The 12,735-nt window shown below is 30.8% G+C and overlaps 1 protein-coding gene across 9 annotated transcripts in view; it reads left to right on the top strand.

Moving 5' to 3' along the window:
* Positions 1-12,735, top strand: part of ADGRB3 (adhesion G protein-coupled receptor B3) — a 919,013-nt gene that overhangs the window by 840,340 nt on the left and 65,938 nt on the right. For all 9 annotated transcript variants that reach the window (XM_074310585.1, XM_074310582.1, XM_074310581.1 and 6 more), the window contains 3 exons: positions 4,113-4,179; positions 6,542-6,627; positions 12,591-12,689. In XM_074310585.1, coding sequence (XP_074166686.1) covers positions 4,113-4,179; positions 6,542-6,627; positions 12,591-12,689 — 252 coding nt within the window. The remainder of the gene's footprint in view (positions 1-4,112; positions 4,180-6,541; positions 6,628-12,590; positions 12,690-12,735) is intronic.

Raw genomic sequence — 12,735 nt, 5'->3', positions numbered from 1 at the left:
TGTTTCTCCTGCTTAATTCTTTATTGATAATATGTTGAATCCTGTTTACTTCTACCAAGCTCTTCTCTGCTGTCTTTTGTAGTATCTGTAATTTCCATTCTTAGGAAAAAGGGAAGGTGAATGGAAGTAATATTTATATAACCCCTATTAAGTCTCAGGCACCTTGCTAAATGATTTTAAAATATCTTAATTAATCCTTACAACAAACCTGTGAGGTAGGTGTTATTGTCCCCATTTTATGATGGGGAAACTAAGGCAAAGAGAGGTTAATTGATTTGCCTAATCCCACATTGATAGTAAGTGTCTGAAGACAGATCTGAATTTTGTTCTTCCTGACTCCAGATTCAGCAGTCTATCCATTGCCCCATCCAGCAACTTCTAGAAGACTTGCTACTCAGCCACAGAGCATATGGGAAAATATAGATATTAAGAAGATAGGTTTTTGTTGCTGGGAACAGCTGGGGGTCATTAAAAACATTCTTCTCATTCAATCCTGCGCCTAAGATTTTGTTCATCTCCAGTTCCTATCCAAGCTGTATGTATTAATATCTCTATGAATATCTACCTAATTACATAACAAAGTCTAGAGCACTGGTATCAAACTTAAAAAGAAAAGAGGCCACAAATCCATATAGGAAGTCCCTACCAGCAATTATTGAAATTGTATGCATGCTTTATCTATTTTTTTTACTTTCTAAAATATTTTCTAATTACATTTTAATTTAGTTTAGGCTATCACATATGGGAGTATGATGGGCTGCCTATTTGACATTTCTGATCTGGAGCATAGTATTCTTCATTCATGTGCTTTTTCTTATGTAGATAATGAAACCAAATTATTTTGAATTTTTTTTATTTTGATAGTAGCTTTTTATTTATGCAAAGATAGTTGTCACCAGTCACCTTTGCAAAACCTTGTGTTCCAAATTTTCCTCCCTCTCTTCCCCCCATCCCTGTCTGCTAGGCAGCAAGTAATCCAATATAGGTTAAGCATGTGCAATTCCTCTAAACATATTTCCACATTTATCATATTACACAAGAAAAATCAGGTCAAAAGGGGAAGGGGGAATGGAAATAAAAAAAGCAAGAAAAAAAGTGGAAATACTATGTTTTGATCCACATTCAATCCCCATGCTCCTCTTTCTGGATCTCTTCTTATTTTGGGCCTTATTTTATTGAACAAATATTTTTGTTATAACATTTTTCAAGGAATCATGTTTTTAGTGTATTTGTAGAGGGAGATAATGTTGAAGGAGAGACCATAAAGCAACATTTTATTCCTGTGGAATTGAACTTAAGTGTCAACAAACAAATTTAGAAAGATCTTTTATTTTATAAACCTTTCAATCAGATGTGTGACTATGAAGGAGATATGTGTTATAGAATATTGTTTGTAAAAATTCTTTTTTTCCTTTTCCTTGCCTTTATAAAGTAGATTACTCAATGAAGGCATAAATTATTCTCACAAAAATTTTGGAGAGGGTCTTATGAATCAATAATTCATAGTTCAGAGATGCAAAGCTCAAATACATCTCAGAGACCATTGAGTCAAACTCCCTTATTTTATAAACAAAAAAGCTGAAGCCCAGGAAACTTATGACTTTCCCAAATCCACATGTCAAGTAAATGTCAGCTATTGATTGGTTGCCCTTTTCATAACAATAAAGGTTCATGATATTTTTTTCCAAATGTTTTCTCTTCTTGGCCTTTTTCCCCCTAAGAGACTACCTCTCCTTCTTTCTCCCAAGATGGAAGTACAATGGTCAGTTATGGGCCTGGTCCCAATTGTGACTTCAATCTGCTCCGTTTTTCTAAATTGGATTAATTCATCTTTTCTTAGGTAGCCCAGTATCCCTTTGCTTCAAGGGATTCACCATTTTGATATTTGTTAAGATACTTAATCAATATTAGTGCTACCGCAACTCAGAACTACCAACCTCAAGTGATTCACCAGTCTCAGTGACCCCTAGCAACAGAGACTAGCATCATTCATCATCACTCCTAGAATATTCTGTCTTCCTTTAAATAAAAGAATTTAAATTACTTTAAAATTGTATTATCTCTATCATAATTCTCCTTTGATACACTTTAGACTTCTTCATTTATCATATTGTGGACTATATTTGTTAGAGTCCAAATATAAGAGATTTGCCATTATTAAGAGAGAAAAGAAGTTGGTAAAGAAATGAGTAGAGGTCTTTTTTTAAACATCCTAAAGATGAGCTATAATAGTTATTTCTCTCACAAATATATCTGCAAAGTTAGTTTTCCATAATCTCTCTATTCTATGGGGTGAGATTATTTATGATTTTCTGTCATCCTTTTCTATAACATTTTTCACAAGGAATTTATTTTCTAAACTTGTATTTCTCACAGTTGCCATACTTCTCTACTTGGCATTAATCATTCACTAATTAAGGTAATTTTTAGACATCTAAATGTGATGATTGACTTAAACTACCTAAATTTCTATATATTATAGTGAAAGTTTAAATATTTGTTCTTTAATCCATTTGATATTTTTATACTAGTCAGTTATTTAAGTCACATGAGAGTTGCTTCAACTGAATTCCATGTTCTTCATTTTTATTTCTTTTTTCTTCTTGTTTGATTTTTGTTCTAACAAGCCTGCAAATTGGCCATATATAAGAAACTAATTCAGAAATTATTCTCATATAAATAAGAACCTACCATTTCTTTAAATATAATAATTTTCTTTTTTCTTTTCTTTTTTTTTATGAATATAGTATTTACCAAGTTCAGTTCCCCTTAATACTCTTTTTGAAGACACTATTTTTGTCCTAAAGCAAGGATCAGCAAACTACTTAATGATCTAAGAATGTTTTTTACATTCTTAAAAATGTAAAAAATATTCTTAGCTCTTTGTACAAAATCAGAGAGGAGGCTGGATTTGGGCTGTAATTTGTAGTTTGCCAAGACCTGCTCTATAGAAATAGGGCTATAAACTCCAAGTTTTACTTTCACTTCTTACACATGAACTACATTTTCCAACATTTTTCACTATCCTTCCTTATATTCACATTTATATATGAAGTCCTCTGTATTAAAAAGGACTTGTTTTAATTTAGATGATCTTGTTATAGTCTTCATATACCTTGCCTACTTCTTCATGCTCTACAATAGATTTAAGTACATAAGTTGCTGTTATTTTCCTGGTACTTTTCAGTTTTGTTTTGTTTTGTTTTGGATGCATGATAAAAGCATGGAGGAGGGCAGGGGATTGCATACTGAGAAGAAATTTTGGAATAAGCTATCATTCCCAAAGGGTAAAAACAAGCACCTTAAAAGATGGGAATGATGAGTTTCTCTCAGTAGTATGAAAAGTGTTCCTCAGGCAGCCTGTTCCTACCTATTCTAAATTATATATTCAACCAATGACTAGTAAGACAGGTCACATAGCAATTTCTCTAGGTAATAGGAGATTGTATGTATTGTATGTATTTCCTTATATGTTTTTTCATGGATCTACCCATGTAAATGTATAGCTCTTTCCAAATGCCAAAATTGAAATAAACACAGCTACATTTATTTTCATTCAAAATCTAAAAATTTAGTGAATTTTCTTAGTATTCTGCAGATATAGAGGCAAGTAATGCATGCAAAATGTAGAATATGCATCTCTTTGAAATTGTTGCTTTTAAACAAATTTCTTCCAATATACTGAAGGCCTTCAGGAAAAGCAGGTAAATGGCATGTCTGAAATTTTAAGACTAGCTGTCTTTGCTTAAAAAAAAATTGAAAATTCTGATAGTGGATGGCAAATAGTATTTTTTATCCACAATAAATTTTCATTTCAGAGCTGAAAATAAATATAAGAAATCTCACTGCAATGGTAATTTTTCCTAAAAGTTATAAGTACTTGAAAATAAGTTGTGGTTTTTTTTATACTGAAAATTCCTTTCCAGTGAGAACAATCCAAAACATGGAATGCTATAATTCTAGACTTTTCCCCCTTATATGTAATTTTATATGTTTTTCCATAGTTTTAGAATGCCAAAGAGAAATCGGTAAGCCAAATTGGTTTTATCACGCTTCAATTGTTTAATACTCATCACTAATTTTTGTTAGTTCTTATCTAATATTCTTTCCAGCTGCTGGCTATCTCTTGAAGGAGGGCTACTCTATGCTTTTGTTGGTCCTGCTGCTGCTGTTGTCCTGGTAAACATTAAAATCATCTTATATTTTTTTCTCTAAGCAGAGAATTTATAGCAATTAATTCGATTATTTCACTAGTCATTGAGTAGTGTATAGAAATCTTAGTATCCCATGCATTGTTATATTGATTTTATTTGACTTCATAATGTTCTATAGGAAGTACATTACTATTCTGAAATCTCATTTTGAGTTTCAGGTAGTGGGAGGAAAGTGTTATAATGTTTGGGCTTTCATTTATACTGCACAATTACGATTGTGTAGAAGAATATCTTAAAATCTTTGCCCTTTAACACACAACATTTCAGGAATATGATTCCTGTCAGGAATATCTCATAAAGGTCCCTATTTCTCAAGAATAACAAAAATATAACCAAAACAAACCTCTATGAAATACACAAAGGCAGTGTGTGTATGTGTGTGTGTGTTTCCTTTTTTGGAAACCCAGAAGCAATTTCTTCATAACTTTAACTATAAAACATCACTCAAAAATGAACATTAATTCTGCTAATAATTTCCTTTGTCTTTCTTAATGAGGACATCTCATTTTATTGATATCAAATCTCTTTCCCCTCAATAAATCTGGAAAGTGAGCAAGAGGAAAGTGAGGGGAGTAATCTGAATTAAATCCAGAGATCCCCATCTCTGTGCAATTAGCTTTCTAATTGGAAAATTGTTCCTTGGTTTTTTTTAAATGGAAGCAAATGGCACAGTTTCCTAAGCATTACAAATGTATAACTTTCCTTTTTTTTGAAGTTTGGTCTTTTCTGACTTTAAACATTTTCAATATAATAAGAAGCTAATGCTACGCAAAAGTTATAAGTGAAATAAAATCCAGGCATAGGGTTAGATAAGCACCTATTAGAAATGTTTTTATCTGCTGCGTTGAATACTGATTCAGTAGGTAGGATCATTTCCCTAAGCTATTATGTTACTGTTTCACTAACCCTAAAATAAAAATTATTGTGTGTGAAAGAAACACTGTTTATTAGTCTTTAAGGTAACAATCTTTCCCTGTCTATTTGCTATTATAATGGACTTTGTGACACACAATATTTCTCCTACTTTCAACAATAAGTCAGAAGATAAATATCTCTTTCCTTGATTAAATGGTAACCTGGAAGTTGGCAAGGTTTTTTTTATGAGGAAAGGGATTTATACCCACTAAAAGTGGTATGGTTCTTCTTTATAGCATCAGTTAAACAGTCAAATTATAAAACTCACATGGCTTGAGTGAATTAGCAGATTTAACTACTTTGTGTTAAAATCTGCAATCATTTTATAAACCAAAAAGGGAAAAAAATTCTTGAAATTCCAATATGTGGTTTGATCCTTTATAACAGATGATTTTGTTGCCCCATTTATAAATAATCTCTTGGGCAAGAAGGTCAAAAAAGAGAAGGAAGGGAAAAAAAGCAAAAATATTTTTATATTCAGTAATTAAGTCCTATGACTTACATTTATTTTCTTAAGAATTTTTGGTAAGTTCCTTTTTTTTTTTTGGCCAAATCCTGAGTTATTATAAATAGTTATAGTCACAGATATTTCATTCTGCTTTTACATTTTCATTGGAGGAAGAAAATCTCATATGATCACATCTCAGCTAAAATATCTAAAATTTTTTTCAATAAAAGAGGAACATTAAAAAGAAATTTTGAAGAATGTTTAAAAAGTGCATATGGTAAAAAATGGTGCTTTGTTAGCCATCTTGAAAATTAATTTCTTAAAAGATCCCAGTTATCTACTGCAGATTTATCCTTTGGGTTAATAAGGCCTGACTTGTACCATGAAATGTCATCCTTTGAAGTTTGATAGAAACTTTTTCTCTTCCATGAGGATCCTGGGCTTTTTGACCTCAAAGTCTAAAACAGTGACTCAGGTCTAGTATTTGCCTCATATGCCAAATCCTCACGATATATATAGCCAGGTTATTAAAGGTATATGTAAAATGAGAACAGCCTCCTATAACCAAATTGACTTTATAGTTTTTGGACCACCTGGGGATAGAAAAAAGGGAGAATATTAGATTTACTTGATAATGTTTTAAGGAGAGTTAAGGAGTTTGGGAGGAGGGTTGTTAAAAAATTGTCTTGTGTAGCTATTGCAAAAGATGAAAGCTAAATTTACTTACAAATTGTTAAAGTAACAATCTAGTATTAAAATTATCAAGTATTACAAGGTATACTTATCTGGAAACTACTTTAAACAGTATTGTTAGTGTTGTTATTATCATTAGGAATAAATAAGCTAAACCACATTGACATATTTGTAAATATTTAATTAATTAAAGATAAATTTCAAGCATAATGGATGTTACTAGTTTCCTTTCACTACCATCGAAAAGTCAACTGTTATTTCTGTTTGACAGGTCAACATGGTGATTGGCATTTTGGTATTTAATAAACTTGTTTCCAGAGATGGGATCCTAGATAAAAAGCTCAAACACAGAGCCGGGTAAGCTGCAATTGGTAGATTATGAAGATTCTTTACTAGTCAATATCATCTTTTCAGTTCCAGTTACTCATCAAATGCATTTGATTGTGCTTTGGATTTTGTTCTCCATGTACTGATGTGTTTGGTAGATTCCATTCATTTCAAAAGTTGCAGTTGTACTATCCTCAGGGAATGTGGCCAAAAATATCCAATCATAATAAAACACAAACTAAAGTATTAAGTTAATTTTTAAAGATGCTGATTTTGGCCTTAATCACCAAAAACATTAAAACATTAAAACTATGAAGATATGTTCCTAAGTGAGACATATATTCCTCAGATGCCCTTGTTCCTGTTGGCTAAAAATGAGAAAAAATAGCAGAGTTCAAAAACAAAAACAGAAACAGCTTATGGTTTACAGAATGAAATGCCTGCCAAGTGACTGAAAGAGTTTTATGTTTCCTTCAAAGATTTACCTTTGACTTTATGTTAAAGTCTAGTTCTTCACATATAATGATACCTTGTCAAATAGCATTCTTGTTCTGGATTTGTCTTCTTTGCAGTACTTGTGACTACACCCTGCCAAAATGAGCTATTCAGAGTTTTTACATTCACATTTCATCTGCTTATAAAATTGTTAAAAGCATTTCTTTGAATTAATTTTACTGTTATTGTATTACCACTGTACCTAATGACTTAATGAAGACATTTCATATGCAGATTGATGTCAGCTTTCTAGGGTTACATTGTCATCCCTTGTAAGCTAGTAGAAATGTGAATGAAACATTAACTCTCTAGTTTTCCCTTTGTATCTATACATATATTTTATACTTTTCATTTTCACCTACTCTTTCTCTCTCCATTAGAAAGTAATTGCAGTGTAATTCAGAACTTACTCTGCAATTTTTCTCTTTTATTTCATAACCTAGAAGCTATATCTGATAAGCTATCTAGTGCTATTTAACATTCATAGCATTTTATCACCTAGTGGTAAGAATTTTTTCCTTCAAAGCAATATTATCTTTGTGAAGATCTTCATGACAAAATAGATTATTCTACATGCATTTTATTTTGCTAGTATGGGATTAATTGCTTTTGAGATCAATTTAAGATCATTCCTGCCATATCTATAGTTCTGTTTTAGGAAAATTAAAAATGTTATTCTTAATAGTTGAGTGAATGCAACTTTCCACTTAGTGTTCATACATTATTCACCCTTAAAAATAATAGTTTGAATAACCTTATACGGAGTATACACATAGACAACCTACTTCTTGATAACTCAAAAAAATCTTGAAAAAACTAATTTCCATTCCCATTGTTTCCTACACTCTGAAATTTCATTCTGGACTCCAAAATAAATAAAAGCATGTAAATGCACATGCAAACACGTCTATACATGCATATATTCACATGTTATGTCATTGTTTTAAAGCACATGTTTTTAAAAAGAAAATTATATCAGCAAATAACTATCAGTTAATTAAGGAATTAGAATTCTATTTATGCTTCTTTTGTGAAAGAAAATGATTTATTACCTAAATAAATACTTACTGAGTGTTTTGGGAGCAATTTTAACTTGCAAATATATGAAATTCCAAAATACTTATAGAATTCAATCCTATATCTTTTCATGAATACTAATTTCTTCAATGAAAAGTAAAAGAATTTTAAGATGAAGAATAGAAAGTAAAAATAAAAAAGACTCTAATTGATAAAGTTGCTACATGGTCTTCTTGACTACAGCAATGAACCACTATTTTGCCTCTAGTCATAACACATATTAGAGTTCAAATGCTTTTTTTGAAATTGTTTTTATCAGTCATATCATAATCTATATGAAATTGTTACCCCTTCAAAATTGTCATCATGAAAATAAGATAAAAATTGTATCAAAAATAAATGACAAAGATATTAAGTCTATATGTTAGAGATGGAGTTGTAAAATATACATAGTCAAACCATATAATTCAGTTAAACAAAATATCCATGTTCTTTTATATAGAAAGCTATCTAATTTATGAAATAGATTTTTATAGTGTGATTCACAATCAATACATAATGCTGCCTACAAAGGGCATTGTCTTTGCAAGGAAAACTTAATTTAAAAAAAAAATTATGAATTATACTACATATATCTGTATTAGAAAAAGTTTTTCCCTTTCCATTTTCCTTCTACCTTTTTATCCACAACCTCAGATGGTATTTATTGTTGAATAAAAAATGTAATGGCCAGAAAATATCTACCAGTCTCATAAAATAACTGAATATATGGTAGAGTAGCATAAAAGAAAACTTCTATAAATGTCAATTCTATATAAAATAGAATAGCAATAATTTTCTTTAAATATTAATGAGGACAATCAAATAACAAAAATAGAATGATAGAATCACATGTGTACTTCCAAATTTCAAAAAGAAAAATCCATTGATGCTACCTTTTCCTTTTCATGGAAGCTCCTTTAAAGCAGCAGTTTTACCTTAGCTACCTAAAGGAAAAGAAGTTGGCTATGCCATACAGTGGAGAGAGCACTTGAATCAGGATTATATGAGTTCACATCTGCCCTCAGACATTTTATCAGCTATATGACCTTAGACAAGGCACTAAAAGTCAATTAGCCTCAGATTTTTCTTCTATTAAGAGTAAATGATAATAACAGGTGCTTCACAGGGTCATTGTGAAGATCAAATGAGATAACAATGTAATATCCTTTGAAAATATTAAAATGTGCTAAATTAAGATTAGTTGCTATTGGCATTTTTATTGTTAGGCTAATTTATAGTCAGAAGAGTGAATTATATATGAGAAATCCATTGAAACTTTTCCAGAATGAAGAGGTTAGATTCATCTCCAGAAAGCAACACTTTGATGCATCTGGCATGACATTTTGATGGAACAATTTTCATTATTTTCACTCTTGAAAAATGATTGATGGTCAAGGCACTGAAGCCTATAGAGAATAGGAAATAACATTTGAAAAGGGGTAATTGATACAGAAGGATGTCAAAACAAAGTTCTCCTTATATCTGATGAGGTAGGTGAGATTGGCAAAGATTCATCTTATTCCAGTGGCTCTCTGGAAAATAGCTATTATTTAAGCACTAGGGAAGTCCTAAATTTGGGAAATTTAAGCCTTACTAATCAGAAACTTTCATTTTGCAAAGCAAAAAATTACTAAAATAATATGTCACAAAAGAGTTGTTTACTGTTCAATTAAAAAAAAAAAAAACTTGTTGCCCTCACATTTTACAGTATTTAATAGCCACTGTATGTTGTTTTCTTCTGTGTTTATAAGTAATTGTGATATATGTAGTAGTTTTTTCCTCAGAAATTGGGAGACAGCTAAGATAGCACAATGGATAGAATACTGGCCCTGGAATCATGAGAACAAATTCAAGCCCCTCTTCAGACACTTAACACTTCCTAGCTGTGTGAGCCTGAGCAAATTACTTAACCACAATTGCCTCCCCAAACAAAAGGTCTTTGGATTATAGATTTAGGAAAAATTTAGAGGACATCTGATCTAACCCCTTAATTTTTATAGATGTGAGTGGAGCAGAGAGGATGGGGCCCTTTCCCAAAGACACCCAAGCAATAGCAAGTGACAAAAGAAGAATCAGAACACAAGTCCTTAGACTCCTAATCCATTGTTTTTCCATTGCAACTGGTTATCAACTTTGAGCCAATTGTATCACAATAAAAATTTTTATCCCTTTTTTTAAAGGCAAATGTTTTGAAGCTTAAAAGGAGATATATAAGTTGTAAGAGAATCTATCATTAAACTCCCTTCTTTCCCATTTCACTCAAAGAATCAGGATTAGAATTAGAATGTTGAAATGTCTCAAACCATTATATACAGCATTGCTCTGGATCATCCTTGATTTAAGACAAAGTTGAATCATAGATTTAGAGCCTGAGGGAAGCAAAAAGTAGCATCAGGGTCCTCTAATTCCAAATCCAGTGCTCTTTCCATTCTACAATATTGTTTAGTTAATACATATTTTTATACTTTTATGTAATTATATTGCATATATATCAAATACCTCCAAGTTCTTCACAACCTATTGCCAATTTTATTTCTAGCAAAAAAAAAATGAAATTAGTCTAAGATAGTCTTAAAAGTTTCTTTTAGGGAAAAATAAAAATTGATTAGCCCCCACTAATCATTTAATTAATTAATTAATTAATCATTGCCCCCATTAATATTTCTTTTTAGAGATGCCAGCATAGAAATATACCTTTGTATTATTGGCACAAGGAAAAATGAGGTTTCAATTAAATTATCTTTTATTATAGCAAGCTAAGAAACTTATGCCATGCTTTTAAAATTAACATTTGGTAACCTTTGGCCATTTGCCATGATTTGAAAGTCTATAGATAAATTAGTTTTACAAAGAGGAAAAGGTTAGTGTATACTTTCAGCCATGAAAAGATGTTTCCTATGAGACAATAGAAAGACAAATGTAGTATCCTTGTCGTAAGGATTCTAGTGTAGAGACAGATTTTCATTAGCAATCTTTTGTCTCTTTAAAAGCTGAAACAAGCAAAAAGCCTAAGTCCAACTGAGAAAATCTAGACCATTGCTACAAAAATATATGAGGCATTGTGTCAGGGTTTTCATGAAGCAAATTACATAAGGATATATTGCCCTTTTTTGATGAATGAAGAGAAAGAAATGGGATATTCCCTTTGGAATAGCATGGTAATGCAAGTGATTCAAGGTCAGTCTATGTTTTCCACTATCACATAAAACTTTTTACATATAGGAACTACTTTCATTCCTTTTTATAAAAATTTGGAAATCCCTATTTTTACCCATATTTTTGTTTTGAATTAATTTATTTTCCACATTTTAAAAATATATATTCCAAAATAGAGGGAGAACTAACTTACTATAATATAACAAAGATATATATATATATATATATATGTATATATGTATATGTATATATATAACCAAGCTAGATAATTTCTTTACAATTAAAAAACATTAAGAAAATTTGTTTCATTTATTATCTTAATTTAAAATTAAAAGACAAAAAATAACATATAAAATCATTTGGAAATACTTTGGTTCAAAGCTTTCTTCTTGGATTTAACATGACAGTATTTTATCATAATATCTAAAGGTGTATGTTTATTAACAGTATTTATGTAACATTTTCTTTGTGTTATGGAGTTGATCACATGATGAAATGGATTGTAAATTAGTTAAATTCTAAGCCAATCTGAAAAAACCCACAAAAATCTTAGCTATCTAACTAGAGTTTTCAACAAAATGTTCAGAAATTAATATTTTGAACTTAATGCTTATCCACTGTGTTTTATTAAAGCAAAAGAATTTATCATCTTTTTTTTATTCCCAACTAATAAATTCATTGTATTTCATACATTTCAGCCTCTATATTCAGACCATCACAAAACTTGAACAAAAATTTAAACTTAAAGGAAATTTTAACATACAAGCCCATTGTGGAAAGAGAAGTAAATAGTACTTTAAGAAAGGATTGGAAATTTGTTTGCAAACTTCTGCTTATTTTAATGACTTTTAAGACCATCAATATTTTTCATCTCATAAAGGTATCCACAAATGGTTCTTTCTCAAGTAAATGTGAATACCTCTCTTAAAAACAGAAGCACTGGTCTGAATAAAGGGATTTCATTGTGTGTCTATACTAGCACATGCTTATGTTTAGCTTAGTGTATTCAGCGACTTTGATCATTAGGCACAAGGGCCATTAATAGTGTAAATAATGAAAATATGCTTTGCATGGAATGAAGGCCCAGAGTGTTAAAAGTTATTTTTTTTAATGTGTAGTACAAATGCAGCTTTACAACAGCCTAGCACATTTCATTCATCTTTGATAAGTACTCTTATTTTTCTGCATGAAATCGTATTTAAAAGCTAACTTGCAGTAGCAACGTTTTTTTTGGTGAAAATTCAATATTTTGTTCTTTTTGTGGGTGTTCTGTTTGTTTGCAGTCAGATGAGTGAGCCTCATAGCGGTTTGACGCTCAAATGTGCCAAGTGTGGAGTAGTTTCAACAACAGCTTTGTCAGCCACCACCGCCAGTAATGCCATGTTAGTCCTAATCATTTACATCTTCTTGTTACAAATCTTATACAGT

Source organism: Sminthopsis crassicaudata, chromosome 4 (assembly GCF_048593235.1).
Source record: "Sminthopsis crassicaudata isolate SCR6 chromosome 4, ASM4859323v1, whole genome shotgun sequence".
Lineage (NCBI taxonomy): Eukaryota > Metazoa > Chordata > Mammalia > Dasyuromorphia > Dasyuridae > Sminthopsis > Sminthopsis crassicaudata.
This window is presented reverse-complemented; position numbering and strand designations above follow the sequence as displayed.